The sequence below is a fragment of the Amblyraja radiata genome, chromosome 4 (genome assembly GCF_010909765.2).
Source record: "Amblyraja radiata isolate CabotCenter1 chromosome 4, sAmbRad1.1.pri, whole genome shotgun sequence".
NCBI lineage: Eukaryota > Metazoa > Chordata > Chondrichthyes > Rajiformes > Rajidae > Amblyraja > Amblyraja radiata.
Window position 1 is genome coordinate 57,549,231 of NC_045959.1, and position 27,704 is coordinate 57,576,934.

The window sequence follows — 27,704 nt, forward strand, 5'->3', positions numbered from 1 at the left end:
ACCCCCCGGGTAACAAAGGTAGATGGGCGAGGAGAAGGCTGGAGGCCCGCAACAGCCTGGGGCTCGCCTGGATCCGGCACCGATCATAAGAACTAGAGCGTGGACTGAAAATGGCACCAAAACATGGCGCCTCTTGCATTCGGGATCAGTGGACTATTTCTGTACAATTTGCTAATTGGGGATTATGCTTGGGTACTGCAATACTCTACTGGACAATATGTAAAAAAATAATTTCACTGTGCATTTGCACGTGACAATAAAAACACCATTGAACCATTAAGATGAGGATGGGTCTTAACACAACAGTTAAAATACATTTAGGCAGGTACATGGATAGGAAAGGTTTAGAGATATGGGCCAAATGTAGGCAGGTGGTGCTCGCATTAATGGGGCATCTCGGTCGCTGTGGACGAGTTGAGCCGAAGGGCCTGTTTCCGTGACTCAATAACTATGTGTAAATGGGTGGAAGATAGTTAGCAGCAATTCAGTGGGCTAAATGGCCTGTTTTTGAGCTGCATCTATGACGCCATAGGAAATGTTTCCGCTAGTGGGAGAGTCTAGGACCAGAGCCCATAGCCTCAGAATTAACGGACGTATCTTTAGAAATGAGATGAGGAATTTCTGTAGTCATAGGGTGGCAAATCTATGGAATTGCCACAGATTGACAGATTCGTGATTAGTGCGGGTGTCAGGGTTATGGGAAGAAGGCAGGAGAATGGTATTGAAAAGGAAAAATAGATCAGCCATGATTGAATGGCGAGTAGACTCGATAGGCTAAAATGGCCTAATTCTGCTCCTACATTATGAAATGTTTTGATCTCTTTCTGGCCATCTCATGTCATTCTCTTCAGGAAAAAATGTTCTAGCCTCTTCAACCTTTCTGGATGGTGGACATTGGATGCCATTGGGTACACTGGAACTCTGTGTATTACTCCGCTTCTCTGTTGTGTTGGAGTCAGTCACGGGACACGTTCAGAGTACACTGTGATATTCATTAGAGGCTTAGAGCTGAACTCCACGGAATCAGGCCCTTTGGTCCACCATATCCATGTCAACCACCTTGCCATTCAGTGGAGGCACAGTGGTGCAGCGGGTAGAGTTGTTGCCTCACAGCGCCAGACACCCAGGTGTGATCCCGACCTCGGGTGCTGTGTGTGGAGTTGTGCCATAATGTGTGGAGTTTGCATGTGCTTCCTGTGCCACGTGGGTTTTTTCCGGGTTCTCTGGTTTCCTTCCACATCACAAAGATGTGGGAGTTTGTAGGTTAATTGGCTTCTGTAAATTGGTCCATAATGTGTCGGATAAAATTAATGTACGAGGTGATCGTTGGTCGGCGAGGACACGGTGGGTCTAAGTGCCTGTTTCAACACTGTTTCACTAAAGTCTAAAGGGTGCCATGGAGAAATTCAACTTCAGGATAATACATTATTAATCCAGCGGGGGGAGCCAGTATACAAGAATTTTATGTTGATTTGAAATGTTTCAGGACAGAGGGAATCCATCCTGTACCATTCCCCACTCCATCCCCTGGAAAACATTATATCTCTCTATATCACCGTCTATATCTCTCGTTCCCCATTGCTCATTGCCTCATTGTCACAGACGGCTGTGGAGGCTAAGCCATTGGGTATTTTTAAGAAGGAGATTGACACCCTTACTAGTCAAGAATCTGTCAAAGGTTTACGGGAGAAGGCAGGAGAATTAGGTGGAGAGGAAAAGATTGGTCAGCCATGATTGAATGGCAGCGCAGACTGGATGGGCCGAATGGCCTACTTCTGCTAAGTTTTATAGTTTCGTTTATTTTAGTTTAGAGATACAGCGTGGAAACAGGTCCTTCAGCCCACAGAGTCCGCACCGACCAGCGATCCCCGCACATTAACACTATCCTACTACTACGAACAATGTACGCATACATCAAGCCAATTAACCTACATACAGTCTACATACAACCCTAATCTTTGGAGTGTGGGAGGAAACCGAAGATCTCTGAGAAAACCCACACGGTCACGGGGAGAACGTGCAAACTCCGTAAGACAGCACCCGTAGTCAGGTTCGAACGCGGGTTTCCTGCGCTGCAAGCGCTGTAAGGCAGCAACTCTACTGCTGCGCCACCGTGCTGACCTGATGACTGTAGCAATATAAGGATATGTAAACAAAGGATGCTGCTCCAGAAATAGACAGCGTAGCAAGAGTGAGCTTATTTAATCATAGTTCCTTTTGATTTTGAAATAGGATAGTTGGCCCAGGTCCATTGGTTGATCTCATTCTTAGCCATTCTCTGTAAAACACTGATGTTGCAGCCTCTGCTCATTTTCCTTTCTTGTTCTTTGGGTTTTTTCTCTTTACGGGCATCTTTGAAACTTCCCCCTAAATATTAAACACACAATATAGAAGTTATATAATTCATATAAGACGTTGCTTAGGCCACATTAGAGTATTATGTTCAGTTTTGGTTAGCATGTTATAGCAAATATGTTGTCAAGCTGGAAAGCATACAGAGAAAATTTGCCAGGGTTTGGGCAGGTTGGGACTTTGGAAATTGGGCAGGTTAGGACTTTATTCCTTGGAATGCAAGAGGGTGAGGGAGGATCTTATAGAAGTGTACAAAATCATGAGTGGAATACATTCGGTAAACGCAGAGTCTTTTTCGCAGAGTAGGGGAGATCGAGAACTAGAGGCCATAGATTTAAGGCAAGGGAGGGAAGATTTAACAGCATTCTGAGGAGTAACATATTTTACACAAAGGATGGTGGGTGTATGGAACGAGCTGCCGGAGGAGGTAGTTGAGGCAGGTACAATCGCAACTTTTAAAAAACATTTAGGCAGCTACATGGATAGGACAGGTTTAGAGGCTGGTGGGACTAGTATAGATGGGGCATGTTGGTCAATGTGGGCAAGTTTCCACGCTGTATGACTCTATGACCTGTTTACATGGGGCACTTTGGTCGACAGGGGTGAATATGGGTCAAGCACAGATAAATGTGATTAGCTTAGATGAGGCATATTGGTTGGCATGGGTGAGTTGGGCCAAAGGGCCTGTTTCCGTGCTGTATGACTCCATGACCCTTACCACTGGTTCGTTGTAACCCTCTTCAATGAGCAGGTTCCTGGCGCAGTTGTTGATGTGCTTAAACCGATCGGGCCCCAGCTGAATTCCCCCGTACCACCTCGACACCACTACCATCACGTTACGCACGTCCAAAATCTGCAGGAGTAAGGCATTCATGAGGGGAACACAAAGTGTTGAAGGAACCGAAGGCCGGAGAGTCAAGGAGGAGCGAGCCGTTCGATCCTGAGTTTGCGTTCTCCCTGCGACTGTGTGGGTTTTCACCGGGTGTTCCGGTTTCCTCCCACGTGTAGGTTTGAAGGTTAATTGCTTTCAGTCCAATTGTAAATTGTCCTAGTGAGTAGGATAGTGTTAGTGTACGGGGTGATTGCTGGTCGGCATGGACTAGGTGGGCCGAAGGGCCTGTTTCTGCACTGTATCTCTCTAAAGGCTAAACAATAAGCCAAGGAAGTGCCAATGTTTGGCAATCTGCAAAAACAAGGAATTGCAGATACTGGTGTGCAAAAAAAAAGACACAAAGTGCTGGAGTATCTGTGGAGGGGAAGGACAGATTACGTTTCGGGTCGGGACCCTTCTTTGGGATGATTGTAGTTGGGGTGGTGGAAGAGGTGACGCTACATTGAAACGAAGGGGGAATTATCCTTAGTCTTTGTTCTTCCCATAACGGCACAGTTACACAGCTGGTAGAGCTACTGCCTCACAGCGCCAGAGACCCGGGTTCGACCCTGACTTCGGGTGCTGTCTGTGTGGAGTTTGAATGTTCTTCCTGTGACCGTATGGGTTTTTTTGGGTGCTCCAGTTTCCTCCCACACTGCGGGTTTGTAGGTTAATTGGCCATCTGTAAATTGTGTAGGGAGTGAAAGTAAGCTAGCATAAAACTAGTGTGAATGGATGATCGATAATCGGCATGGACTCGATGGGCTGAAGGGCCTGTTTCCATGCTGTAAGTACTCTTACCTGCATAAGATGGAGCATCCGGCCTCCGGCTGCCGTCTCACCATCATCTTCACAGTCCTGAATGAAGGTCCTCTTGTCTTCACAATATATCCTAAAGAAATAATGGTGGCATTTAAGAGACATTTGGGATAGGCACGTGGGTAGGCATGGAATGGAGTGATATGGATTATGTGCAGAAGGATAAGTTTGTGGCGCCTTCACGCCCACGTTGGTTTTGCATGCAGCCTGTCACCGCTGGCGAGTCGCCAGCAGCCTCACGAGAAGGTCCAGCCACAAGAGCTCAACGTCAACTCCAAGGTCAGACGCACTCATTGGCCTTATCTGCACACGGGTTATGATTGGTGAGAATGTAGGTAAAAAGGGCTCTGGAATAAACATGACACAAGGTGTCTGGCTCAGCTAAGTGTTGTTTGTTCCTTACTTTCTGTCATGGGATTCAGTAGATCCTACGTTGGATAAGTAAGGATAAGATGGGTAAATTGGGCCAAAGGACCTGTTTCTGTGCTGTATGATTATGACTCTATACCACTTTGGTCTTGCATCCAGACTGGCACAGACATTGTGGGCCAAAGGGCCTGATCCTGTGTTGTCATGTTCTGTAGTCTATACCTTGCTGTAGTCAGCCTTTTAATCACCCATTGCCAAACCAGAGCCATATACTTACACACCACAACCAGGTGGCACGGTGGGGCAGTGGTAAAGCTGCTGCCTTACAACGCCAGTGATCTAGGTTCGATCCTGATTACGGGTGCTGTCTGTACGGAGTTTAACGTTCTTCCTGTGATCACGTGAGTTTTCTTCGGATGCTTCAGATTCCTCCCATACTAAAGACGTACAGGTTTGTTGGTTTATTGGCTTCGGTAAAATTGTAAATTTTCCCTGGTGCGTTTAGGACAGTGTTGGTGTAGGTGGTGATCGCTGGTGGGCATGGACTCGGTGGGTCAAACGGTGTGTTTCCATGCTGTATCTCTAAACTAAACTAAAATGAAGATAGACACAAAATGCTGTCTGAAGAAGGGTCTCGACCTGAAACGTCACGTATTCCTTCTCTCCAGAGATGCTGCCTGATCCCCTGAGTTACTCCAGCATTTGTCTATCTTCTGCGTAAATCACCATCTGTAGTTCCTTCCTAAACTAATATGAACTTGGATCTTTGTTTCCACCCTGATTAGATCAATACTTAAGAGGCCGTTCTGACACGGTTTGCCGTCTCTTACCGGTAAGCGTAGATGTTGTGTGTGGCGCCAGCAATCTTCTTGTTCTGATACAGCTTCTGAAGATGCATTTTCACCTGAACAGAAACAGAACGAAAAATGTCCTCAGCCTTTGATGCCGGTAACACATCACTAACTGTCATATGCTGAGAGAATGGAGCGGCTGGGCTTGTACACTCTGGAGTTTAGAAGGATGAGAGGGTATCTCATTGAAACATATAAGATTGTTACGGGTTTTTACACGCTAGAGGCAGGAAACATGTTCCCGATGTTGGGGGAGTCCAGAACCAGAGGCCACAGTTTAAGAATAAGGAGTAAGCCATTTAGAACGGAGACGAGGAAACACTTTTTCTCACAGAGAGTTATGAGTCTGTGGAATGCACTGCCTCAGAGGGCAGTGGAGGCAGGTTCTCTGGATGCTTTCAAGAGAGCTAGATAAGCTCTTAAAAATAGGGGATATGAGCAGAAGGCAGGAACGGGGTAAAGATTGGGGATGATCAGCCATGATCACATTGAATGGCGGTGCTGGCTCGAAGGGCCGAATGGCCTACTCCTGCACCTATTGTCTATTATCCCTTGTAGAAGAGAGTCAAGAAGAGTGTGTTTTTGTCATATGTCCCAGATAGAACAACAAAATTCATACGTGCAGCAGCACAACAGGATATGTGAACAATAACACACACACACACACGCACGCAAAAGGCCAAACCAATGCCCCCAAGCCTATGTAGTTCGGAGGTTATTGGGAGGTTGTAGTGTTTAATAGCCAGTTGGCTGTAGGGAAGTAGCTATTCCTGAACCTGGACGTTACAGTTTTCAAGCTCCTGTGCCTTCTTCCCGATGGCAGGAGTGAAACGAATGAAAGAAGAGGAAATGAAAAAATATTAGTAGAGATATTTCCAAACCAACTGACCTGTCTTAGGTGTTTTCTATAATAAACATTGAGGGGTTCATAGAGTTATACAGCACGGACACAGGCCCTTCAGCCCAACTTGTCCATGCCGACCAAGATGCCCCATCTCAGCACGTCCCATCTACCTGCATTTTACCCTTATCCCTCTACCTTTCTTATCCATGTACCTCCGTAAATGTACTTTAAATATAGTTACCTACCTCAACTATTTCCTCTGGCAGCTTATTTCCTCCACCCACCACCCTCTGTGTGGAAAAAAGTTGCCCCACAGGTTCCTATTAAATCTTTCCCCTCTCACCTTAACCTATGCCATCTAGTTTAGTCTCCCCTACTCTGGGAAAAAGTCTAACCAATGTCTTACAAAGCTGCGTAATGCCTTCCTGATTCTTATACTCAATGCCCCGACCTATAAAGACAGGCACACCATGTGCCATCTATAGCACTCTATCTATTTGTGTTGTCACTTTTAGGGAGTTATGGAGTTGTAAGCCTTGCAGCAATTATGAGACCACAAGGTTCTTCCAAAGACATTCATGACTTTTTTTCCCCAGGAAGGACAAGTCAAATACTCGAGGGCATAGCTTTAAGGTGAGAGTGGCAAAGTTTAAAGGAGATGTGCAAGGGCAAGATTTTGTACACAGAGGGTGGTGGGCACGTGGAACGCGCTGGCAGGGGTGGTGGTGGAGGCAAATACCACAATGGTGTTTAAGAGACTTTTGAATAGATTCTTGATTAGCAAGAGTGTCAGGGGTTTTGGGGCGAAGGCAGAAGAATGCAGTTGTGAGGGAAAGATAGATCGACCATGATTGAATAGCGGAGTAGACGTGATGGGCCGAATGGCCTAATTCTGCTCCGAGAACTTGCTCGAGAACACATGGATATGAAGGGAATGGAGGGATATGAATTTTGCACAGGCAGATAAAAGATTGTCTGGGTATCATGTTCAGCACAGACATTGTGGGCCGAATGGCCTGTTCCTCTTCTATACTGTTATTCTAACTCATCTTCTTGAAGACTCGCAGTTCTTTGTGCTTGATCTGCAAGATTATTGACCATGATTGTACACTTATCATCAGCATTAACTATTTTAACGAGCCAGAACTTAAATAGTATTGGAAGACCATATGAAGTCAATCTCCAAAGTGATTATCATGAGCGTTTTTTGGCAAGTTATGTTCTAATACGTCAAATTAAACTAGGAAGAGCAGATACTACAGAGCAATTACAGTCTGATAACAGTAAGTGTAGCTCAACGCATACCATAAAGCTTCCGCATTTTACCACTACCATCTGAATCCACAGACAGAATTATTCCCAAGGACACATTTATTTCCGCAGCAAGTTTCTCAAAGAAACAATTGGAGTTAATTACCAAGGAAAGCATAATGATCAAATATGATGCTTAAAATGTCTGGTTAGCAGGATTTACTTAGCTGCTAAAATGGAATCATCGTCAATTAACACAAGCAGTGAAACGGTTTGGGTCTTGAACAGATTTAGACTTCGAGTCATAGAGTAAGAAAGAACGGAAACAGGCCCTTCGGCCCAACCGGACTTTGACAGCCAACATGCCCCATGAACCGAATGCCCCACCTGCCCACGTTTGGTCCATATCCCTCTAAACTTTCCTTTCTATGCATCATGACTTTTAAATGTCGCTAAACAAACTGATCAACTACCTCCTCTGACAATTCATTCCATATATCCTCTGTAAAAAAGTTGCTCCTCAGGTTCCTATAAGTCCTTCCCCTCTCACCTTCAACCTATGTCATCTGATTTTTGATTCCCCTACACTGGGTAAAAGACTGGGCATTCACCCTATCTATTACCCGTATGATTTTATACACCCCCATAAGATCACCCCACAACCTCCTGTGCTCCAAGGAATCACATCTTAGCCTGCACAACCTCTCCCTATAGCCCAGTCCCTTGAGACCTGGCAACATCCTCATAAATCTTCTCTGCACTCTTGAAATTAGTACCTGTATCAGGGACCTGTGCTGAACTCTTGCCTATATCAAGAAGGTTTCCGACCCAAAACATCACCTGCCTATTCCCTTCTTAGACTTTGCGACCTTCTGAATTCCTCCAGCACTTTGGGTTCTGTTCCAAGAGTCTCTGCGTCTCTATGTTGTTGTTGCCAACATTTGTCAGGCAGTGACCAGACTATCAAGGGAAAAAAGGAAGCATACGCCAGCACCCACCTACCCATTAACTATCAATAAAAACAAGCATTTCCCTCTCACAGCTTGGTTTGGGAACAGCTCTGCCCTAGACCGCAAGAAATTGCAGAGAGTTGTGGATGTAGCCCAGTCCATCACACAGACCAGACGCCCCACCATTGACTCCAACTACACCTCACGCTGCCTTGGAAAAGCCAATATAATCAAAGACTTGTCCCACCCGTCATTCCTTCTTTCCCCGCTCCCATCCGGCAGAAGGTACAGAAGGTTCTAAACGTGCACTGCCAGACTCAGGAATAGCTTCTTCCCTTCTGTTATCAGGCTTCGGAACGGTCCTTCCATAAGCTACTGTCTGAAGGTGAGAGGGGAAGTTGTGGAGATGTGTGGGACAAGTTTTTATTTATACAGAGGGTGGTGGGTCCCTTGAACGCACTGCCAAGAATAGTGGTGGAGGCAGATACAATAGTGATGTTTAAGACAGTTTTAGATAGGCACACGGATATGCAGGAAATGGAGAGAAATGGATCATGTGCAGACAGTGGAGAATAGTTCCGGTTTCTTCCCACATCCCAAAGATGTGCGGGTTTGTAAGTTAATTGGCCTCTGTAAAATTGTCCCTAACGTGTCGGATAGAACTAGTGTACAGGCGATCGTTGGTTGGCGTCGACTCAATGAGCCTGTTTCTGTGCTGCAACGTGGCGCAGCAGTAGAGTTGCTACCTTACAGCGCTAGAGACCCGAGTTCGATCTTGACTACGGGTGCTGTCTGTACGGAGTTTATATATTCTTCTTGTGACCGTGTGGGTTTTCTTCGGATGCTGCGGTTTCCAACCACACTCCAAAGATGTGCGGGTTTGTAGGTTAATTGGCTTCTATAAATTGTCCCTAGTGTAGATCTAGTGTATGGGGTGGTCGCTGGTCGGCAACAGCGGGCCGAATGACCTGGCCATGCTGTATTTTTAAAACTAAAAACTAGACCTAATCTTTCAATCAATCAAAACCCATGCTAATGTACAAAACAGTGAATTCGCCAAACAGGACTTTGTAAATTTGCATTGAATGTGAAGAAATCACCACCAATGATATTATTATTTAACGATAGAGCATATTTTCATTTAGGCCTTTTAACTGGCTTTTTGTTTTTCCATGCTTTTTGGCTCAGTTTCTGGTAAGCTCATCCATTATACAGCGGTTCTAATTCTAAATGGACATAAAAGTATTCATGAGGCTCCAAATCAGCTTTAATCAAGTTGGTGCTGCTTTGATTTCAAAGGCCTAATTTGATCTCTTACCATCATTATGAATTAATGCTACAACAAGAAATGCAAATGCCAGGTTAATACAGTGGAGGCTACACTAAGCGATAAGAAATTAAACCTCTTTTCAAATCAAAAACTTCTTAAAGAGCTCATAAAATTTCAATTAAATTCTCCGAGGAGATGTGCTAACAAACAACGATCTGCCTCATAATAAATATTTTCCAGCCACTCATTATTAAACTCATCAGAAAAGCATTTGAGACGGCTGTCAAGATAGTTTTGATTAGTTTGGTTTAGATTAGAGATTCAGCGTGGAAACAGGCCCTTTGGCCCATCACGTCCATGCTGTCCTGCTGACGATAGGACACAAGTTCTATGTTATCCCACTTTCTCACCCACTCCCTGCACACTAGAGGCAATATACAGAGGGCCAGTTAACCTACAAACCCGCACATCTTTGGTGTGCAGGAGGAAACTTACGTGGTCACATGGAGAACATGCAAACTCCACACAGACAGCACTGGGGTTTAGGATCGAACCCGGGTCTCTGGCGCTGTGAGGCAGCAGCTCTGCCCGCTGCATCGCTCAGTGATGAGTTTGTCAAAGTGCTCAGATGCTCAAAGGCCCAGACCAGATGCTCAAAAACCCAGACCAGATGCTCAAACTGAAATATATTATGGATTAAATCAAATATATTATATTTTAGAATTATCATTAAAATGACAACTTTGATATTTTAAGGGCAGGGAGTTATTTTTGCAAGAGAGAAATACTGACCAAAATAAATAGATCTTTAAGATGGGAGGCCAGTGCAAATCCTGGAAACAACCTCTGAATTCCCCAAGTGCATCAGTAAATGGGGATTTAGGGGAGAACACCAGGAGGTTTCCCCCTCCCCTCCCCCCACCCACATAAAACAAACCAGAGAACATTAACACAAACTTTTAAAACACACTAAAAATAACAAAAAAAGATGAAAAGGACAGACAGACTGTAGGCGAGGCTGCCATCGAAGCACCAGCCGGTGGGATGTGGGGAATTAGAGAGAAAGGACTGGCAACAGTTCATTAGAAGGATGGAGCACACATCAAAATACAACAGGACTGAACCTCGCCTCCCGCCGGGACCAACCTGTTTCAATGTCACCACAGGGGCGAGGTGGGCCTGGAACGTGCTCCTCCGATCTGTCAGAGGGTCCCCGTGGACCATTGTGGGAAGGTCTTCATCTGAAAGTTGACACAATCGATGAATCATAGATAGACACAAAATGCTGGAGTAACTCAGCGGTCAGGCAGCATCTCTAGAGAAAAGGAATAAGTGACATTTTGGGTCGAGACCCTTCTTCAGACTGAGATAACGGTGTGGGTGGGGGGAGGGTGGAGAAAAAAAAACTTGTGGCGAAGAAAGGGCGGAACAAATCAAAGGAATTATAGTAGACATAAAATGAGAGATATACAAAGTGGTAGACATAAAACTCAGCGGGTCAGGCAGCATCTCTGCAGAAAAGGAATAGGTGACATTTCAGGTCGAGACCCTCCTTCAGACTGAGAGGCAGGGGAGAGGGAAACTAGAGATATGAAATTCTACCGCTGTGCCACCCAGTAAGGACTTTAATGAAAGCAGAAATGTCTCCGACACTCACCATCTGTGCTTTGGCAATGGGCTCCGCTCAGTGAAACATGTCGAGAAGGCGAATGAATGGAAATTGAACTTGCCCGATGTTCCGCTTTGGCCTCGTCCGTCCCCTTGTCTCCATGTTGAGCTGTTGCAATACAGATCACATCTAAAGCAGCACATAATAAAACAGGACACTTAATAGAAAATAAGGTTCTGGGAATACCCTGCGGGTCAGGCAGCATCTGTAAAGGGAAATGGAGTTCTAGCTATTGAGGGAGTGCAGCGTAGGTTCACAAGGTTAATTCCCGGGATGGCGGGACTGTTATATGTTGAAAGAATGGAGCAACTGGCCTGGTATATACTGGAATTTAGAAGAATGAGAGGGGATCTTATTGAAACATATAAGATTGGACACGCTAGAGGCAGAAAACATGTTCTCGATGTTGTGGGAGTCCAGAACCAGGGGCCACAGTTTAAGAATTCTCATTGAAACCCACGGAATAATGAAAGACCTAGATAGAGTGGACATGAAGAGAATGGTTCCACTAATGGGAGAGTCTAGGACCAGAGGGCATAGCCTTAGAATAAAAGGATGTACCTTTAGAATGGAGATTAGGAGGAATTTCTTTAGCCACAGGGTGGTGAATCTGTTTTAAAGCAGAGATTGTTCTGAATTACTAAGGGTGTCAACGGTTCAGTGGAAAAGGCAGGAGAATGGGGTTGAGAGAGAAAATAGATCAGCCATGATTGAATACCCGATGGGCCAAATGGCCTAGTTTTGCTCCCATGACATGAACATTTCGGGAAGACTTTCCCATTACATCATTAAAATCATGTACAAAATTATGAGAAGAATAGATCTTTTGCCCACAGTAGGAGAATTGAGAACCAGAAAACTTAAGTTTAAGATGAGAAGATTCTTTCGGAACCTGATGGGTAACTTTTTTTTCCACACAAAGGGTGGTGGGGGTATGGAACAAGCTGCCAGAGGAGGTACCATCGCAACATTTAAGAAACATTTCAACAGGTATATGGATAGGATTGGAGCAGTGGTTCTTAACCTTTTTGGTACCAGTACGCACATACGTGAACAAAATATTGTATGTGGTATGTACCTTTGTTAGGTTCCTAAACATGGGCTCAACAAATTGATATGTTATTTGTGTCCCCTTCATGACCCCTGGCAAAGCCCCAAATGAACCCCAGGTTAAGAACCACTGGATTAGAGGGTTATGGGTCAAATTAAAGCAGGAGGAACTAGTTGGTCGGCATGAGCCTGTTTCCACGCTGTATGGCTCTATGACTAAATTAAAAAACCAATACAGTGCAAAAAACACAACAAAGTCCAAAATCTCTAGTGCAATCTAGGCATTGATTAGTTCAGAGTTTAGTTGGAGTATGTAGTGTTCAATAGCCTGATGGTTGTTGGGAAGAAGCTGTTCCTGAACCGGACGTTATAGTTTTCACATTCCAATACCTTCTTCTACTCAATGGGAGAGTCTAAGACTTTCTCACAACAATTCGGTGCTTTCATGTCCCCTGCTGCCGAAACCATCTTCTCAGTTTAGATTTAATTAGCTGAATCTGAACTCCCAGCTGTTAGAAGCAAGATGTGTACTGTGCACCCCTCTGGACAATGAAAGATAACACATAATTCATGTGTGACCACTTCCACTTAAGGTAGCAATGTTACAACATTTTGAGATTTTAAAAATCAAGTCTGCAATTTATCCCATCAGATAAAGCATAAAAATAAGTTTAATTTGACACCTAATTCACTTTCATATCTCAAGTATTTAAAAAGTTATGGCCATTTTCATACTCGGAAATTAGCACATTGATTTTCTATGGACATAACAAAAAAACTGTGATCGTGGACAGTCAAAAGCCCATAACTTTCTTAAAAATTAAGAGAACTGAATGAAATTTTCAGTTATCATAGATTGAAGCATTCTGAAACAAATATAAAATAATCTTAGGTACACAAAATTGCTGGGGAAACTCAGCGGGCGCAGCAGCATCTATGGAGCGAAGGAAATAGGCGACGTTTCGGGCCGAAACCCTTCTTATAACCAGACTTATAAAATAATCTTACTTGGATGACCTGAAATTAAAGCATATAATTAGTTAGTTACCTAATTGTAGCTAATTTCAAACATCAATTACTAGATCTAAACATCTATCCATTTCTTAATAAATGATTAACATTTTTAAATAGCCTAAGTGTCCAAATAATATTCACAAATAATTCACAGTAAAACATGATTTTTAAATCTCATTTACATTAATTTATAGGCCAAATGGAAGGAATTTAGTGTTTAATTGCTGTAAATTAAAGTCCATTTAAATCAGCTTTCTAGTGGGATCCTGTGAACGCGCTGGTTTAGAACATTCACATTGCGGTAGATTTGTGCCCTCAAATGCCCAGAAAAATACTGCGGGATATAATGGGCCCAAAATTAGCTACTCCCAACATTAAACTTTGTATAAAGGGATCTTAAGAAGCCCTTTTTAACATAAAAATAAACAGCCTACCTTCCGTTTTCCCCTGTATGAGATCCGGCCGGTTGCCGGCCGTCGGGGGTTTAGAGGTTAATTTTTAACCTACTATAACAATTTAATAAAGCCCTTAAAACTAATAATAGCTCAAGCGAGGGGATCTTCCAGCGATTTTTCGTTAATAATTAACTAGGCTGAAAAACCTCGATTTGAACAGCCTAGGGAAAATCGTGTTTTAAACCCGCCCCCCTCTAAACGGCGCCAGAATCGCGCACATGGGCTGAGACAGATTTTCAGCGACGCTTCAGGTACGTTTTGCAACATACCTACTTAAGGGGAGGAAGTTTGGAATTACTTTTTTAAGTTTAGTTTAGAGATGCAGCAGAGAAAATGGCCCTTCAGCCCACCGAGTCTGCACCGACCAGCGATCACCCGTACACTAGTTCTATCCTACACACTAGCGACGATTTTACCAAAGCCAATTAACCTACAAAACTGCATATCTTTGGGATGTGGGAGGAAACCAGAGCACCTGGAGTAAACCCACGTGGTCACAGGGAGAATGTACAAAGTAGATACAGAGAGCACCCATAATCAGGATAGCCCACGCCGACCAACATGTTCCATCCACACTAGCCCCACCTGCCCGCACTTGACACAAACCCTCTAAACCCATCCTATCCATGCTGGTTTAGTAAACAAAACAAAGTGTTGGAGTAATCAGCGGGTCAGGCAGCATCTCTGGAGAACATGGATAGGTCACAAAATGCTGGAGTAACTCACGCCAGAGAGCTGGGTTTGATCCTGACTACGGGTGCTGACTGTGTGGAGTTTGTACGTTCTCCCTGTGACTGCAAGGGTTTTCTCCAGGTACTCCAGTTTCCTCCCACACACCAAAGTCGTGCACGTTTGTAGGTTAATTGGCTTCGGTAAAATTGTAAATTGTCCCTAGTGTGTAGGCTAGTGCTAATGTACGAGGTGATTGCTGGTCGGCGTGAACTTGGGGGCTGAAGGGCCTGTTTCCGCTCTGTACCTCTAAAGTCTAATCTTTTTTTAAAAATCAATAACCGCAATACCTGCACCATTTGACCGAGCTTTCAGCTGCAGAAACTCCTGAATCTTTTGTATCCACAGGAACAGGAGGCACTCTCCTGAATTTTGCCTGAAACAGATTAACCAGATAAAAAACAGGGCCACAAGTTCTCGTTGTCAAACCCCTGCTTCATCCCAGTACGGAGTTTCATTAGAGATGGGCACCCTCAGGTCTTTCAATACACAGTCCCTATCATATAACATAGCACAGCACAAAGAACAGGCCCTTCGGCCCACAAAGTCTGTGCCGAACATGATACCAAGACTTTTATCTGCTTGCACATAACCCATATCCTCCCCATTTCCTGCATATCCAAATGCCTAAGTCTGTTGAACACCACTATTGTATCTGCCTCCACTGGCACTCCTGACAGTGCATTCCAGGCACTCACCACCCTCTGCGAGAAGAATTATTCAAGAAAAATTAGCCAGCGCACATCTCCATAAAGTTTTGACCCTCTCACATTAAAGCTATGCCCTCTGTTCTGACTGTCTACTATGCCTCTCATAACTGCATATACTTTGATCAGGTCTCCCCTCAATCTCCAGAATTCCGGAGAAAACAATCCAATCTGTCCAACCTCTTCCTGCTCTAATCCAGGCAGTATTCTGGTATACCTCTTCTGCCCCAACATCCTTGCTGTAATGAGGCGACCAGAATTGCACGCAGATGCTGCCTGGCCCATTGAGTTCCTCCAGCAGTTTTTGTTCTTGGGATCAATGACCTAGAATTCAGCCTGCTAATCTAGTAACTGAACAACGTTACTGAAGAAGGCCGTCTGAAGAAGGGTCTCAGCCGGAAATGTCCCGTATTCCTTTTCTCCAGGGATGCTGCCTGACCCGTTGAGTTACTCCAGCTTTTTGTGTCTATCTTCGGTGTAAACCAGCATCTGCAGTTCCTTCCTACACACTTCACTACAGTACTTAGAATGGAAATGGCACATATTCCATTCAAAACGTATAGTGCAAAAAAAAACAAAGTGCTGAAGTAATTCAATGAGTCTGCCGGCAGAACATGGATTAGTGATGTTTCGGGTCGGGATCCTTCTTCCAGGTGGGGAGGAGGGGGGGGGGGGGGGTGGTGGGGGATTGTTTCATTGTACTATCAATAACCCCCCCCCCCAGCTATATCCACCAATTACTTGCCAGAGATAGATACCAAAAGCTGGAATAACTCAACGGGTCAGGCAGCATCTCTGGAGAAATAGGTGACTTTTCTGGCCGGGACCCTTCCTCAGCCACTTGCCAGGCTTTGTCCTCCCCCCCTCCCCAATTCAAATTAGACTGTAGAAAGGTCCTGACGCATCTTCCAGAGATGCTACCTGACACAGATATTCCAGCACTTTGTAAACCAGCAGCTGCAGTTCCCCGTGTCTACATTGCAAGAGAATAACCATTTGAATTTAGTCTGAATTTAGATTGACTTACAGGTAGATTTCTTCCAGGTCGTTAGAGAGTGCTGCTCGCTCATGTCCTCTCAGCCAAGGAGCACTGAAACCAACAGAAATAAAGCAAGTGAAATAAAGTGCTGCGACAAAGCTTTGTGGTCAACGACAACGCAATGGAACGCTCAAGATTCCAACATTACATCATCATCATCAAAGACTTTATTGTCATTCAAAAATACACCAGCAAATACAAGTCTGAATGAAATTTTGTTGCATCTGGCTCACCGTGCAACATAAAATAACAAAAGGATAAAATGGATAAAAAGATAAAATAGATAAAATAGATAATAGTGGCGGCACATTATATGGAATTCAAGAGTCTGATAGCTCGGGGGAAGAAGCTGTTGCAAAACCTGGCCGTTCTGCTCCTTATACTGCGATATCTTTTGGCAGCAGAGTGAACAGTCCATGATGGAGATGTGTGGGGTCTTTTATAATGCTGTTGGACAAGCAACGTTTGCTCGCAATGTCCCGGATTGAAGAAATAGAAGTCCCGATGATTTTTTCAGCCGTCCTCACCACTCTCAGCACGGACTTCCAGTCGGAGGCTTTGCAGTCCCCAAACCAGAGTTGCAGCTGGTCAAAATTCTCTCTATGGTGCCCCTGGAGAAAGTGGTGAGGACAGGATGGGGGAGGTGAGCTCTTCTCATCCGGCGCAGAAAGTGCAACCGCTGCTGTGCTCACTTAACTAGTGATGCAATGTTTTGTGACCAGGTCAGACTGTTTGTGATCTGCACCCCCAGGACCTTAGTGCTACTGACCAACTCCACATCGATGTCATTAATGTGTAGTGGTGTGTGACTGTGCCGGTTTCTCCATAAGACCATAAGTCATAGAGCAGAAGTAGGTCATTCGGTCCATCAAGTCAACTCCGCCATTCAATCATGGCTGATCTATCTTTCCCTCTCCTGCCTTCCCTCCAAACCCCATTCTCCTGCGTCCTCTCTGTAACCCTTGACACCCTCACTAATCAAGAATCTGTCACTCTCCACTTAAAAAAGACCCAATGACTTGGCCTCCACAATCGTCTGTGGCAATGAATTCCCCAAATTCACCATCTTCTGACTAAAGAAATTGCTCCTCATCTCCTTTCCAAAGGTGCGTCCTGTTATTCTGAGGCTGTGACCTCTGGTTCCAGACTCCCACAAATGGAAACATCCTCTCCACATCCACTCTATCCAGGCAATCAGGGGATGACGTACAAACTCCGTACAGACAGCACCTGCAGTCAGGATCGAACTGGGGTTTCTGGCGCTGTGAGGCAGCAACTCTACCGCTGCACCGCACCTTGTTTCTCCAGCCGCCATTTCTTTGGCTGGGCAGGAATTGGAAAGTGCAAAAAACAATTAACTTTGTTTGATCGGGTGGACACTATTACAAGGGCTTAACAAGTTAGGTTAAGGTGGAATCACAGCAATGCGCATGAAGAAACAATGCTTACTTCAACTGATAGACTGGTGGTGCCGCAGTGGGATATTCTGGAGGGAGCGTTACCTGTTACACAAACAGATTAAACCGTTATCACAACATGAATTTCATTGCAGGTTCCACTCCAAGTCGCACACCATCCTGAATTAGAAATATATCACCGTTCCTTCACCATCACTGGGTCGTTTAGTTTATTATTGTCACGTGTACCGAGGTACAGTTCAAAGCTTTCTTTTGCTTGCTATCCAGTCAGTGAAAAGACTATACATGATTACAATCAAGCCGTCCACAGTCATAAAGGGAATAATATTTAGTGCCAGATAAAGTCTGATAAAGTCCAATTAAAGATAGTTCGATGGACTCCAATGAGGTAGATTGGACCGTTCTCTAATTGGTAAGAGGATCGTTCAGTTGCCTGATAACAGCTGGGAAGAAACTGCTCCTGAATCTGGAGGTGTTTTCACACCTGCACCTCTTGTCTGATGGAAGGGGTGGAGGGAGTGGCCAGTGTGATACTTGTCCTTGACTATGCCGGTAGCCTTGCCAAGGTAGCGTGCAGTGTAGATGAGAGTCAAGGAAAAAGGAGGTTGATTTGCATGATGGTCTGGGCTATATCCACAACTTTCTGCAATTTCTTGTGGTCTTAGATGGAGCTATTACCAAACCATGCTGTAATATTTCCCAATAAAATGTTTTCCACGGCGCCTCTGTGCGAGACTTGTTGGGGACATACCGAACGTCCTAAGCCTTCTAAAGAAGAGGGTGGCACGGTGGCGAACTGGTAGAGATGCTTCCTTACAGCACTGCAGAGCCGGAGACCCAGGTTCGATCCCAACTACAGATGCTGTCTGTACAGTTTTACGTTCTCCCTGTGACTGCGTGGGTTTTCTCCGAAATCTTCTGTTTCCTCCCACACTACAAAGACGTACAGGTTTGTAGGTTAATTGGATTGGTACAAGTGTAAGTTGTCCCTTGTGTGTGTGTAGTATAGAGTTAGTGTGCGTGGATTGTTGGTCATGCAGACTCGGTGGGCCAAAGGGCCTATTTAGGCGCTGTATCTTTAAACTCAACTAAAACAAAACTGAGAAGCGTCAGTGTGCTTTCTCGCCCTTTGCTTCAACGTGGATCCTGGATCCTATGTTATCCTAAATCCTGGAACCCTTCCCCACAGCACTGTGGGAGCATCTTCGTCTGAAAGAATGCGGTGGTCTAAGTTCATTTTTATTCAGGTCACGTGTTCAGAGGTACAGTGAAAAGCTTTGTTTTGCATTCACATATCAGATATACCATACATAAATAATATGTTCATAAATCATAGGAGCAGAATTAGGCCAATCGGCCCATCTAGTCTGCCATTCAATCATGGCTGATCTATATTTCCCTCTCAACTACATTCTCCTGCCTTCTCCCCATAAACCCGGACACTCATACTAATCAAGAATCTGTCAATCTCTGCTTTAGAAATACCCAATGACTTGGTCTCTACCGACATTTGTGGCAATGAATTCCAGATTCACCACCCGCTGACTTCCTTATTTCTACTGTTCTCCTTTCTAAAGGTACGTCCTTTTTTTATGAGACTGCACCCCCTGGTCCTCCACTCACCCAACAGTGGAAATATCTATCTCGGCAATCAAGTCAAGCCAAACTCAAGTGCAATAGATAGAACAAAAGGGTAGGATACAGAGTGCAGAATATAGCGGGATGGGTGAAGATTTAATAGGAACCTGAGGGGCACAGAGGAAGGTGGGTATATGCAACAAAATGCCAGAAAGCATTTGAGGCAGAAACTACATCAACATTTAAAATAAATTTGGACAAGTACATGGAAAGGAAAGGTTTAGAGGGATATGGACTAAATGCGGGCAGGTGGGACCAGTGAGGATGGGGCATCTTAGTCGGCGTGGGCAAGTTGGGCTGAAAGGTCTGCTTCTGTGCCGTATGACTCTAAACTAAAACTAAATTATAACTACAGTCCTCTGGTCCAGGCAACATCCCAGGTGAGTCTCTTCAGCAGGCTCTACTGCTGCCACATCCTCACTGCTGTGTGACGACCAAACCCGTACACAGTGCGCAGCGGATACCTGGAGACTAATGGTCCATTTTGGTTCTTGGTCAACGATTCCGATGCAAAATATCCTCGCTGCCTCATCGACAACAGTCCAGTTTTCTTCATAGATGGATGACACAGCTTCTATCTCATCTATCTGAAAAGTAAAAATAAATTGGAGCATTAGTAGAGTCACAAAGCTACACAGTATGGAAACAGGCCCTTCGGCCCAATGTGGCCATGCCAACCGAGTTGTTTAACTGAGCCAGTCCATTTGCCTGTGCCTGGTATATATCGGTCCAACCCTTCCTACCCCTTTATTTATCTAACTGTCTTCTAAAAAGTTTAATTTAATTTAGAGATACAGCGTGGGAACGGGCCCGAATCCACGCTGACCAACGATCCTTGAACACTTACACGATCCAACACACACTAGGGACAATTTACAATTTTACCGAAGCCAATTAATCTACAAACCTGTACATGGATACATAGAAAATAGGTGCAGGAGTAGGCCATTCGGCCCTTTGAGCCAGCTGTTAAACTGAGTTCTTTTTGTCAGTCTTATTCAAGAAAACTTGATTCAAACCATTGCTGTTAAAATCAATTCTTTATTCTGACAGCGCTGGATAATTCTTTAAACCTTCCTTCCAACACAGAGTTAGAAACTCTGGAGCAGGTCAAAAGAACTACTGACTTTGGCATAAATGTAACACATTATATAGGTAATAGACAAGGATGGTACAAAAGGAGTAGCAAACTATTAACCAATCATTATAGTTTACCATACATTTAACTTATTTGCATTAACCAATCAACTAAATCCTTTCCATTGATTGACAATATGCATAGTCATATGATTTTCCCTTTTCCGGCCCCTTTACAACGTTCTTCCCCTCTGTGGTTTCTTCAACCTCTTTGCTCAAAATCATTTTATTTCAATAAAGTAAAACCTCAGATATAAAACGAATTCTCAGAGAACACCTCAGAATATACATATACAGCAATCACACAACACATACACACAAAACATATTTTCACTTTTGGAAAAGAAAGTTACTTCTAAAACTTCAGATTTAAACAAAGTCTAATACTTACAATCGTAATTAAAACACAATACACTTCACAATTAATTTCCTTACAACTACATAGTTAAAATACAGTTACTTATGGATTACAAAGTTTAAATATGTTTTGCCCCATTCTTACAAAGTGGTAAAGACTTAAGTTATTTCTAAGGACACAAATCCCAACTCCAGCACATAAAGGCCATTAACTGTCACACTTGATTGCTTCTTCCCAAGCTCGGGTCTAATTTCATTCTGTATTACAACCTCCCCCTTCTATCTCTGGAGGAAAGGAATGTAAGGCCTCTTTACAACTTCTTACCAATAGCATTCCACACAGCAATTTGAAGATTACTATTTGCAGACCCCAATTGTTTGGCTTAGATCAAAACAGTTACTTTCTCAGTCTTCTATAAACAAAAGAAACGATTTTGCAAAGGTCACACAACCATCACCTATGCCTTATCTCTTATCCCAACATAAATACATTTAAACAGCACAAACCATCTCACAGACTAGTATCTACCTTTGGTGCCTACAATCCAATAAAGTCTACCATAAATCCCCTTCATGACACAGCCGAGCTCGGAAGATGTGTCACAAAAGAAGAAGGATGGTGCCCATGTCATGGAGAAAGATCCCATTAACAACCTCTATTATAAATGCCAACCTAAACCAAATACAACTTCTGACAGCAGGATTATTGCTTCAAAGCAATAAATAAAGATATGCCTATTCAGATCAACATTTCCATGTTATGATAAACCATCTGTTCTCCTGTGTGTGTTCTTTGTTCGTTATTTCTTTGTGGAGACATGTTTTTCTGAAAGCCCCAACTCCAAGCCCTTCTCTTGCAACTTAACATAAGTTCCTTAAGAACTTATCATTTGAGCAATTTTATTGTATAATATTTACTCACCACCATTCAATATGATCATGGCAGATCAAGCTAAATCAGCACCCCGTTCCTGCTTTCTCCCCATATCCCTTGATTCCGTTAGCCCTAAGAGCTATATCTAATTCTCTCTTGAAAACATCCAGTGAATTGGCCTCTACTGCCTTCTGTGGCAGAGAATTCCACAGATTAACAATTCTCTGGGTGAAAATGTTTTTCCTCATCTCAGTCCTAAATGGCCTTCCCCAATATCAGGAACATTTTTCCTGCATCTAGCCTGTCCAATTGTATATGTTTCTATGAGATTCCCTTTCATCCTTCAAAATTCCAGTCAATAAGCCCAGTGAATAGACAATAGACAATAGGTGCAAGAATAGGCCATTCGGCCCTTTAAGCCAGATGCAATATGATCATGGCTGATCATCCACAATCAGTACCCCGTTCCTGCCTTCTCGCCATATACCCTGACTTAGCTATCTTTAAGAGCTCTATCTAACTCCATTTGATCCATTCTTTTATCATATGTCAGTCCCGCCATCCTGGTGAACTAAGGTGCATTCCCTCAATAGCAAGAATGTCCTTCCTCGAATTAGGAGACCAAAACTGCACACAATACTCCAGGTGTTGTCTCACCAGGGCCCTGTACGACTGCAGTAGGACCACCTTGCTCCTATACTCAAAATCCTCTGGCTAAGAAGGCCAACATGCCATTTGCTTTCTTCACTGCCTGCTGTACCTGCAGGCTTACTTTCAGTGACTGATGTTCAAGGACACCCAGGTCTCGTTCCACCTCCTCGTTTCCTAATCTGACACCATTCAGATAATAATCTGTCTTCTTGTTCTTGCCACCAAAGTGGATAACCTCACATGTATCCACATTATACTGCATCTGCCATGCATCTGCCCACTCACCCAACCTTTCCAAGTCACCCTGCAGCCTCATAACATCCTCCTCGCAGCTCAAACTGCCACCCAGGTTGGTGTCGTCCGCAAACTAGGAGATGTAACATTTAAATCCTTCATCTAAATCGTTAATACATATATTGTAAATAACTGGGGCTCCAGCACTGAGCCTTACGGAACCCCACTAGTCACTGCCTGCCTTTCTGAAAAGGACCCGTTAATTCCTGTCTGCCAACCAGTTCTCTATCCATGTCAATACCCTACACCCAATATCATGTGCTCTACTTTTGCACACTAATCTCTTGTGTGGGACCTTGTCAAAGGCTTTTTGAAAGTCCAGATACAGCACATCCACTGGCTCTCCCTCATCCATTCTAATTGTTACATCCTCAATTGTTAAATTCCAGAAGATTAGTCAAACACGATTTTCCTTCATAAATCCATGCTGACTTTGACCGATCCTGTCACTGCTTTCCAAATGCGCTGCTATTATTCTTTGATAATCGACTCAAGCTTCTTCCCCACTACCGATGTCAGGCTAACTGGTCTATAATTCCCTGTTTTCTCTCTCCCTCCTTTCTTAAAAAGTGGGGTTACATAAGCTACCCTCCAGTCCACAGGAACTGATCTAGAGTCTGTAGAACAGTGGAAAAAGATCACCAATGCATCCATGATTTCTAGGACCACCTCCTTGAGTACTCTGGGATGCAGACCATCAGGCCCCGGGGATTTAGCTGCCTTCAGTCCCAATAGTTTAACTAACTAATGTGGATTCCCTTCCGTTCCTCTCTCCCGCTAGTTCCTCGGTCCCCTGGTATTTCTGGGAGGTTGTTTGTGTCTTCCTTAGTGAAGACAGACCAAAGTATTTGTTTAACTAGTCAGTCATTTCCTTGTTTCCCATTATAAATGCAACTTTTTCTGACTGTAAAGGACCTACATTTGTCTTCACAAATCTTTCGTCTTCACCTATCTACAGAAGCTTTTATTCAGTTTTTATAATCCACACAAGCTTTCTTTCATGCTCTATTTCCCCCATCTTAATTAACCCCTTTGGCCTCCTCTGTTGAATTCTAAATTTCTCTCAGTCCTCCGGTTTACTGCTTCCTCTGGCCAATTTATATGCCTCTTCCTTGGAATTAACACTATCCCTAATTTCCCTCGTTAGCCACGGTTGTGCCGCCTTCCCTGATTTATTTTTACGCCAGACAGAGATGAACAATTGTTGTAATTCATCCATGCGATCTTTAAATATTTGCCATTGCATCTCCACCGTCAACCGTTTTTTAAGTCTATCCTAGCCTGCCAGTCTATCCTAGCCAATTCCCATCTCATACCATCAAAGTTATCTTTCTTTAAGTTCAGGATCCTTGTCTCTGAATTAACCATGTCTCTCTCCATCTTAATGTAGAATTCTACCATACTGTTGCCCAAGAGGCTTTGCACAACAAGATTGCTAACTAATCCTTCCTCATTGCACAATACCCAGTCTAGGATGGACTGCCCTCTAGTTGGTTCCTCTACATATTGGCTTAGAAAACCATCCCGTTACTCTAAAATAAAACTAAATAGAATCTTCCCACAAATCTCTCCTATTTGTGATAAATGTCTACATCTAGAGGCTAATTTAACACATACGTTTGCAAACTGTATAAAACTTAAACATTTCTGGACTGATAATTTTGAAATAACTTCAGAAGTTATTAATACAAAACTGGACCCAAACACAAAATTAATAATACTTGGAATATCAGAACAAAGTTTAACACTCACAACAAACCAAAGAAATTTCCTCGACTACAGTATAATAATCGGGGAAAAAATTAATATTAAAATTTTGGAAAGGCCCTACAACCCCCACAATTAATATGTGGATTACGGAAATGTCGGAGACCCTATACTTAGAAAGAATTAGACTTGTCTTAATGGACAAACAAGATATTTTCGATAAAATCTCGGCTCCATTCATTAACTATCTGAAGGGATAGATTGGCACAGCACGAGGACCCAACTGAAACTTGAACTCAGGATCAGATGAAAAGCTATACTTTATAATCTACGAACCTATCTCCATTGACGTATTACAGGTAACCCATTCCACCTCCTGTTTTTTTAATTTGTAACTTTCTATCCTCTCTTTCTCTCTCTTTCTATAAAAAATAAAAACACTAGAAGCAGAAGTAATCGATAATTGAAAATTTTAAAAATGTATGACTGATGTATATGAAAAGTCTTTTTACTATAATATGTAACTATACTTTATAATATGTCTACTTCTAATAAAAATATATATTTTTTTTAAATTAAAAAAAAGAAAACCATCCCATATACATTCCAGGAAATCCTCCTCCTCAGTGTTGTTACCAATTTGGTTGGCCCAATCTATATGTAGATTAAAGTCATCCATGATAATTGCTGTACCTTTACTACATGCATCCCTAATTTCCTGTTTGATGCCACCCCCAACCTCACTACTGCTGTTTGGTCGTCTGTACACCTCCAACAAGCGTTTTCTGCCCTTGGCTATTTCGCAGTTCTACCCATACAGATTCTACAGCATCCAAGCAAATGTCTCTCCTTGCCATTGCATTAATCTCCTCTTTAACCAGCAATGCCACCCCACATCCTCTTCCTTTCTGTCTATCATTCCTGAATATTGAATACCCCTGCATGTTGAGTTCCCAGCCTTCAACACCGTGGAGCCATGTCTCTGTAATCCCAACTAGATCATACCCCATTAACAACTAACTGCATGCACATTCCACCTTATTACAAATGCTCCTTGCATTGAGGCACAAAGCTTTCAGGTTTGTTTCAACATTCTTAGCCCTTCCACTTTTACTTTTCTCCCTTATACCTTTTGCTTCTGCCCTCATTTTACAGCGCTCTGTCTCCCTGCATTGGTTCCCATTCCCCTGCCATATTAGTTTAACCTCTTCCCAACAGCACCAGCAAATATTTTCCCCAGGACATCGGTTCCAGTCCAGCCCAGGTGAAGACCGTCGGGTTTGTACTGGTCCCACCTCTCCAATGCCCCAGGAATATGAATCCCTCCCCCTTGCACCATCTCTCAAGCCATGTATTCATCCAAAATATCCTGTCATTTCTCCTCTCATTAGCACGTGGCACTGGTAGTAATCCAGAGATTATTACCTTTGTATGTCTTTGTATTGTGGGAGAAAACCCACGTGGTCACAGGGAAAACGTACAAACTCCATACAGACAGCACCCGCAGTCAGGATCGAACCCATGTTCCTGGCGCTGTAAGGCAGGTCTACCACTGCGCCACCGTGCCGCCCCTTTCAATGTCAAAATAGAACCCACATCTATCACTTTCTCCAGCAGTTCATTCAATGTACATATTTACTAGTTCTATAAGAGTGTGAAGAAGGGTCCTGACCCAAACATCACCAAACATGACCCAAACATTTTGTCCAGAGATGCTACCTGACCTGCTGAGTTACTCCAACATTTTGTGTCCATCTTTGGTATAGACCAGCATCTGCACAGCTTCAGAATAAAAGGACGTGCCTTTACAAAGGAGATGAAGATAAATTTCTTGAGCCAGAGGATGGCAAATCTGTGGAATTCATTGCCCATTACACAGACGGAATTCATTACAGACGGCTGTGCAGGTCAAGTCAATGGATATTTTTAAGGCGGAGATTGATACATTTTTGATTAGTAACAGTGTAGAGATTATGGGGAGAATGGGGTTGGGAGGGAAAGATAGACAATAGACGATAGATCAGCCATGATTGAATGGCGGAGTAGATTTGACAGACCGAATGGTCTAATTCTGCTCTCATAATGATCAGCCATGATCATATTGAATGGCGGTGCAGGCTCGAAGGGCCAAATGGCCTACTCCTGCACCTATTTTCTATGTTTCTATAACTTATGACCTAAAACCCTGGAATGTGCCAGTCAGCAATGCTTGCTTGCTGACTTCCATTTACATTGGCGGACCGACAAGATCCAGGCAGTCTAATGTACATCTGACCATGTAGTGGCACCTGGTATGTGTACTCTAGTTTACGTAATAATAATAATAATGGATGGGATTTATTTAGCGCCTTTCTAATACTCATGGCGCTTTACATCGCATTATTCATTCACTCCTCAGTCACACTCGGTGGTGGTAAGCTACTTCTGTAGCCACAGCTGCCCTGGGGCAGACTGACGGAAGCGTGGCTGCCAATCTGCGCCTACGGCCCCTCCGACCACCACCAATCACTCACACACATTCACACACAGGCAAAGGTGGGTGAAGTGTCTTGCCCAAGGACACAACGACAGTATGCACTCCAAGCGGGATTCGAACCGGCTATCTTCCGGTTGCCAGCCGAACACTTAGCCCATTGTGCCATCTGTCGTCCCGATGCAGCCACGTAGAATCAAAGTAATACAGCATGAGAACTGGCCCTTCGGCCGAACTTGCCAGTGCCGACTAAAATTCCCATCTACACTAGTCGCATCTTTAGCTTAGTTTAGAGGGACAGCACAGAAACGGGCTTGTCGACCCACCGAATCTGCACCGCCAGTGATCACACTAGGGACAATTTACAGAAGGCAATTAACCTACAACCCTGCACGTCTTTGGGACGTAGGAGGAAACGGAAGCACCCAGAGAAAACCCACGTGGTCACAAGTCAAACGTACAAAACTCTGTACAGATAGCATCCGTAGTCAGGATCGAAATCTAGTCTCTGGCGCTGTCAGGCAACAACTCTACTGTGGCGCCACACACCTGCCTGCCTGCATTTGGCCCATTTCCGTCCTCATCTTTCCTATTCACGTACTTGTCCAAGTGTCTTTTAAATGTTATTGTACCTGCCTCAATACTTTCTCTGGCAGCTCGTTCCATACACCCACCACCCTGTCCTGCGTTCTAAACCCCACCAAAGTGCTCACCTGTTTTTGAATGTTTTCCTCCTCAGGCTCAGCCATTTCTCCAGTCAATTATGGATCCATCTCACCTCCCCCTCTATCCCTCTCCCTCCCTTTTTATTTATCCCTCTCTTTCTCCTTCCTTCCTTCGCTTACCCTCAACTGATCTCCCCCTCCCCTTCAATGTCTCTCCCCCTCTCCACGTTTCTTCTCTCTTTTTCTCTCT

The 27,704-nt window shown here is 43.8% G+C and overlaps 1 protein-coding gene across 2 annotated transcripts; it reads right to left on the reverse strand.

Moving 5' to 3' along the window:
- Positions 1-2,190: 2,190 nt before the first annotated feature.
- Positions 2,191-27,700, reverse strand: impact (impact RWD domain protein). Of its 2 annotated transcripts, XM_033019509.1 has the most exons (11): positions 27,503-27,700; positions 19,761-19,883; positions 17,690-17,742; positions 16,229-16,291; positions 14,785-14,870; positions 11,235-11,354; positions 10,724-10,818; positions 5,242-5,315; positions 4,025-4,115; positions 3,071-3,205; positions 2,191-2,367 (listed from the first exon to the last, which is right to left on the reverse strand). In XM_033019509.1, exons 1-11 carry the CDS (start codon positions 27,536-27,538, stop codon positions 2,308-2,310), a joined length of 936 nt encoding a protein of 311 aa, XP_032875400.1. In that variant the 5' UTR covers positions 27,539-27,700; the 3' UTR covers positions 2,191-2,307. The 2 variants fall into 2 exon arrangements, with proteins under 2 accessions (XP_032875400.1, XP_032875401.1); XM_033019510.1 differs by lacking the exon at positions 17,690-17,742 and having other exon boundaries at positions 27,503-27,573.
- Positions 27,701-27,704: the final 4 nt, after the last annotated feature.

Bases quoted from the DNA above. Each gene is read 5' to 3' on its own strand.
- impact (XM_033019509.1), bottom strand. From the start codon at position 27,538: ATGGCTGAGCCTGAGGAGGAAAACATTCAAAAACAG. The intron at 19,884-27,502 runs GTGAGCACTTTG...TTTACTTTTCAG, and splicing joins AGGAAAACATTCAAAAACAG to ATAGATGAGATAGAAGCTGT. The intron at 10,819-11,234 runs GTGAGTGTCGGA...GTCAACTTTCAG, and splicing joins CCATTGCCAAAGCACAGATG to ATGAAGACCTTCCCACAATG.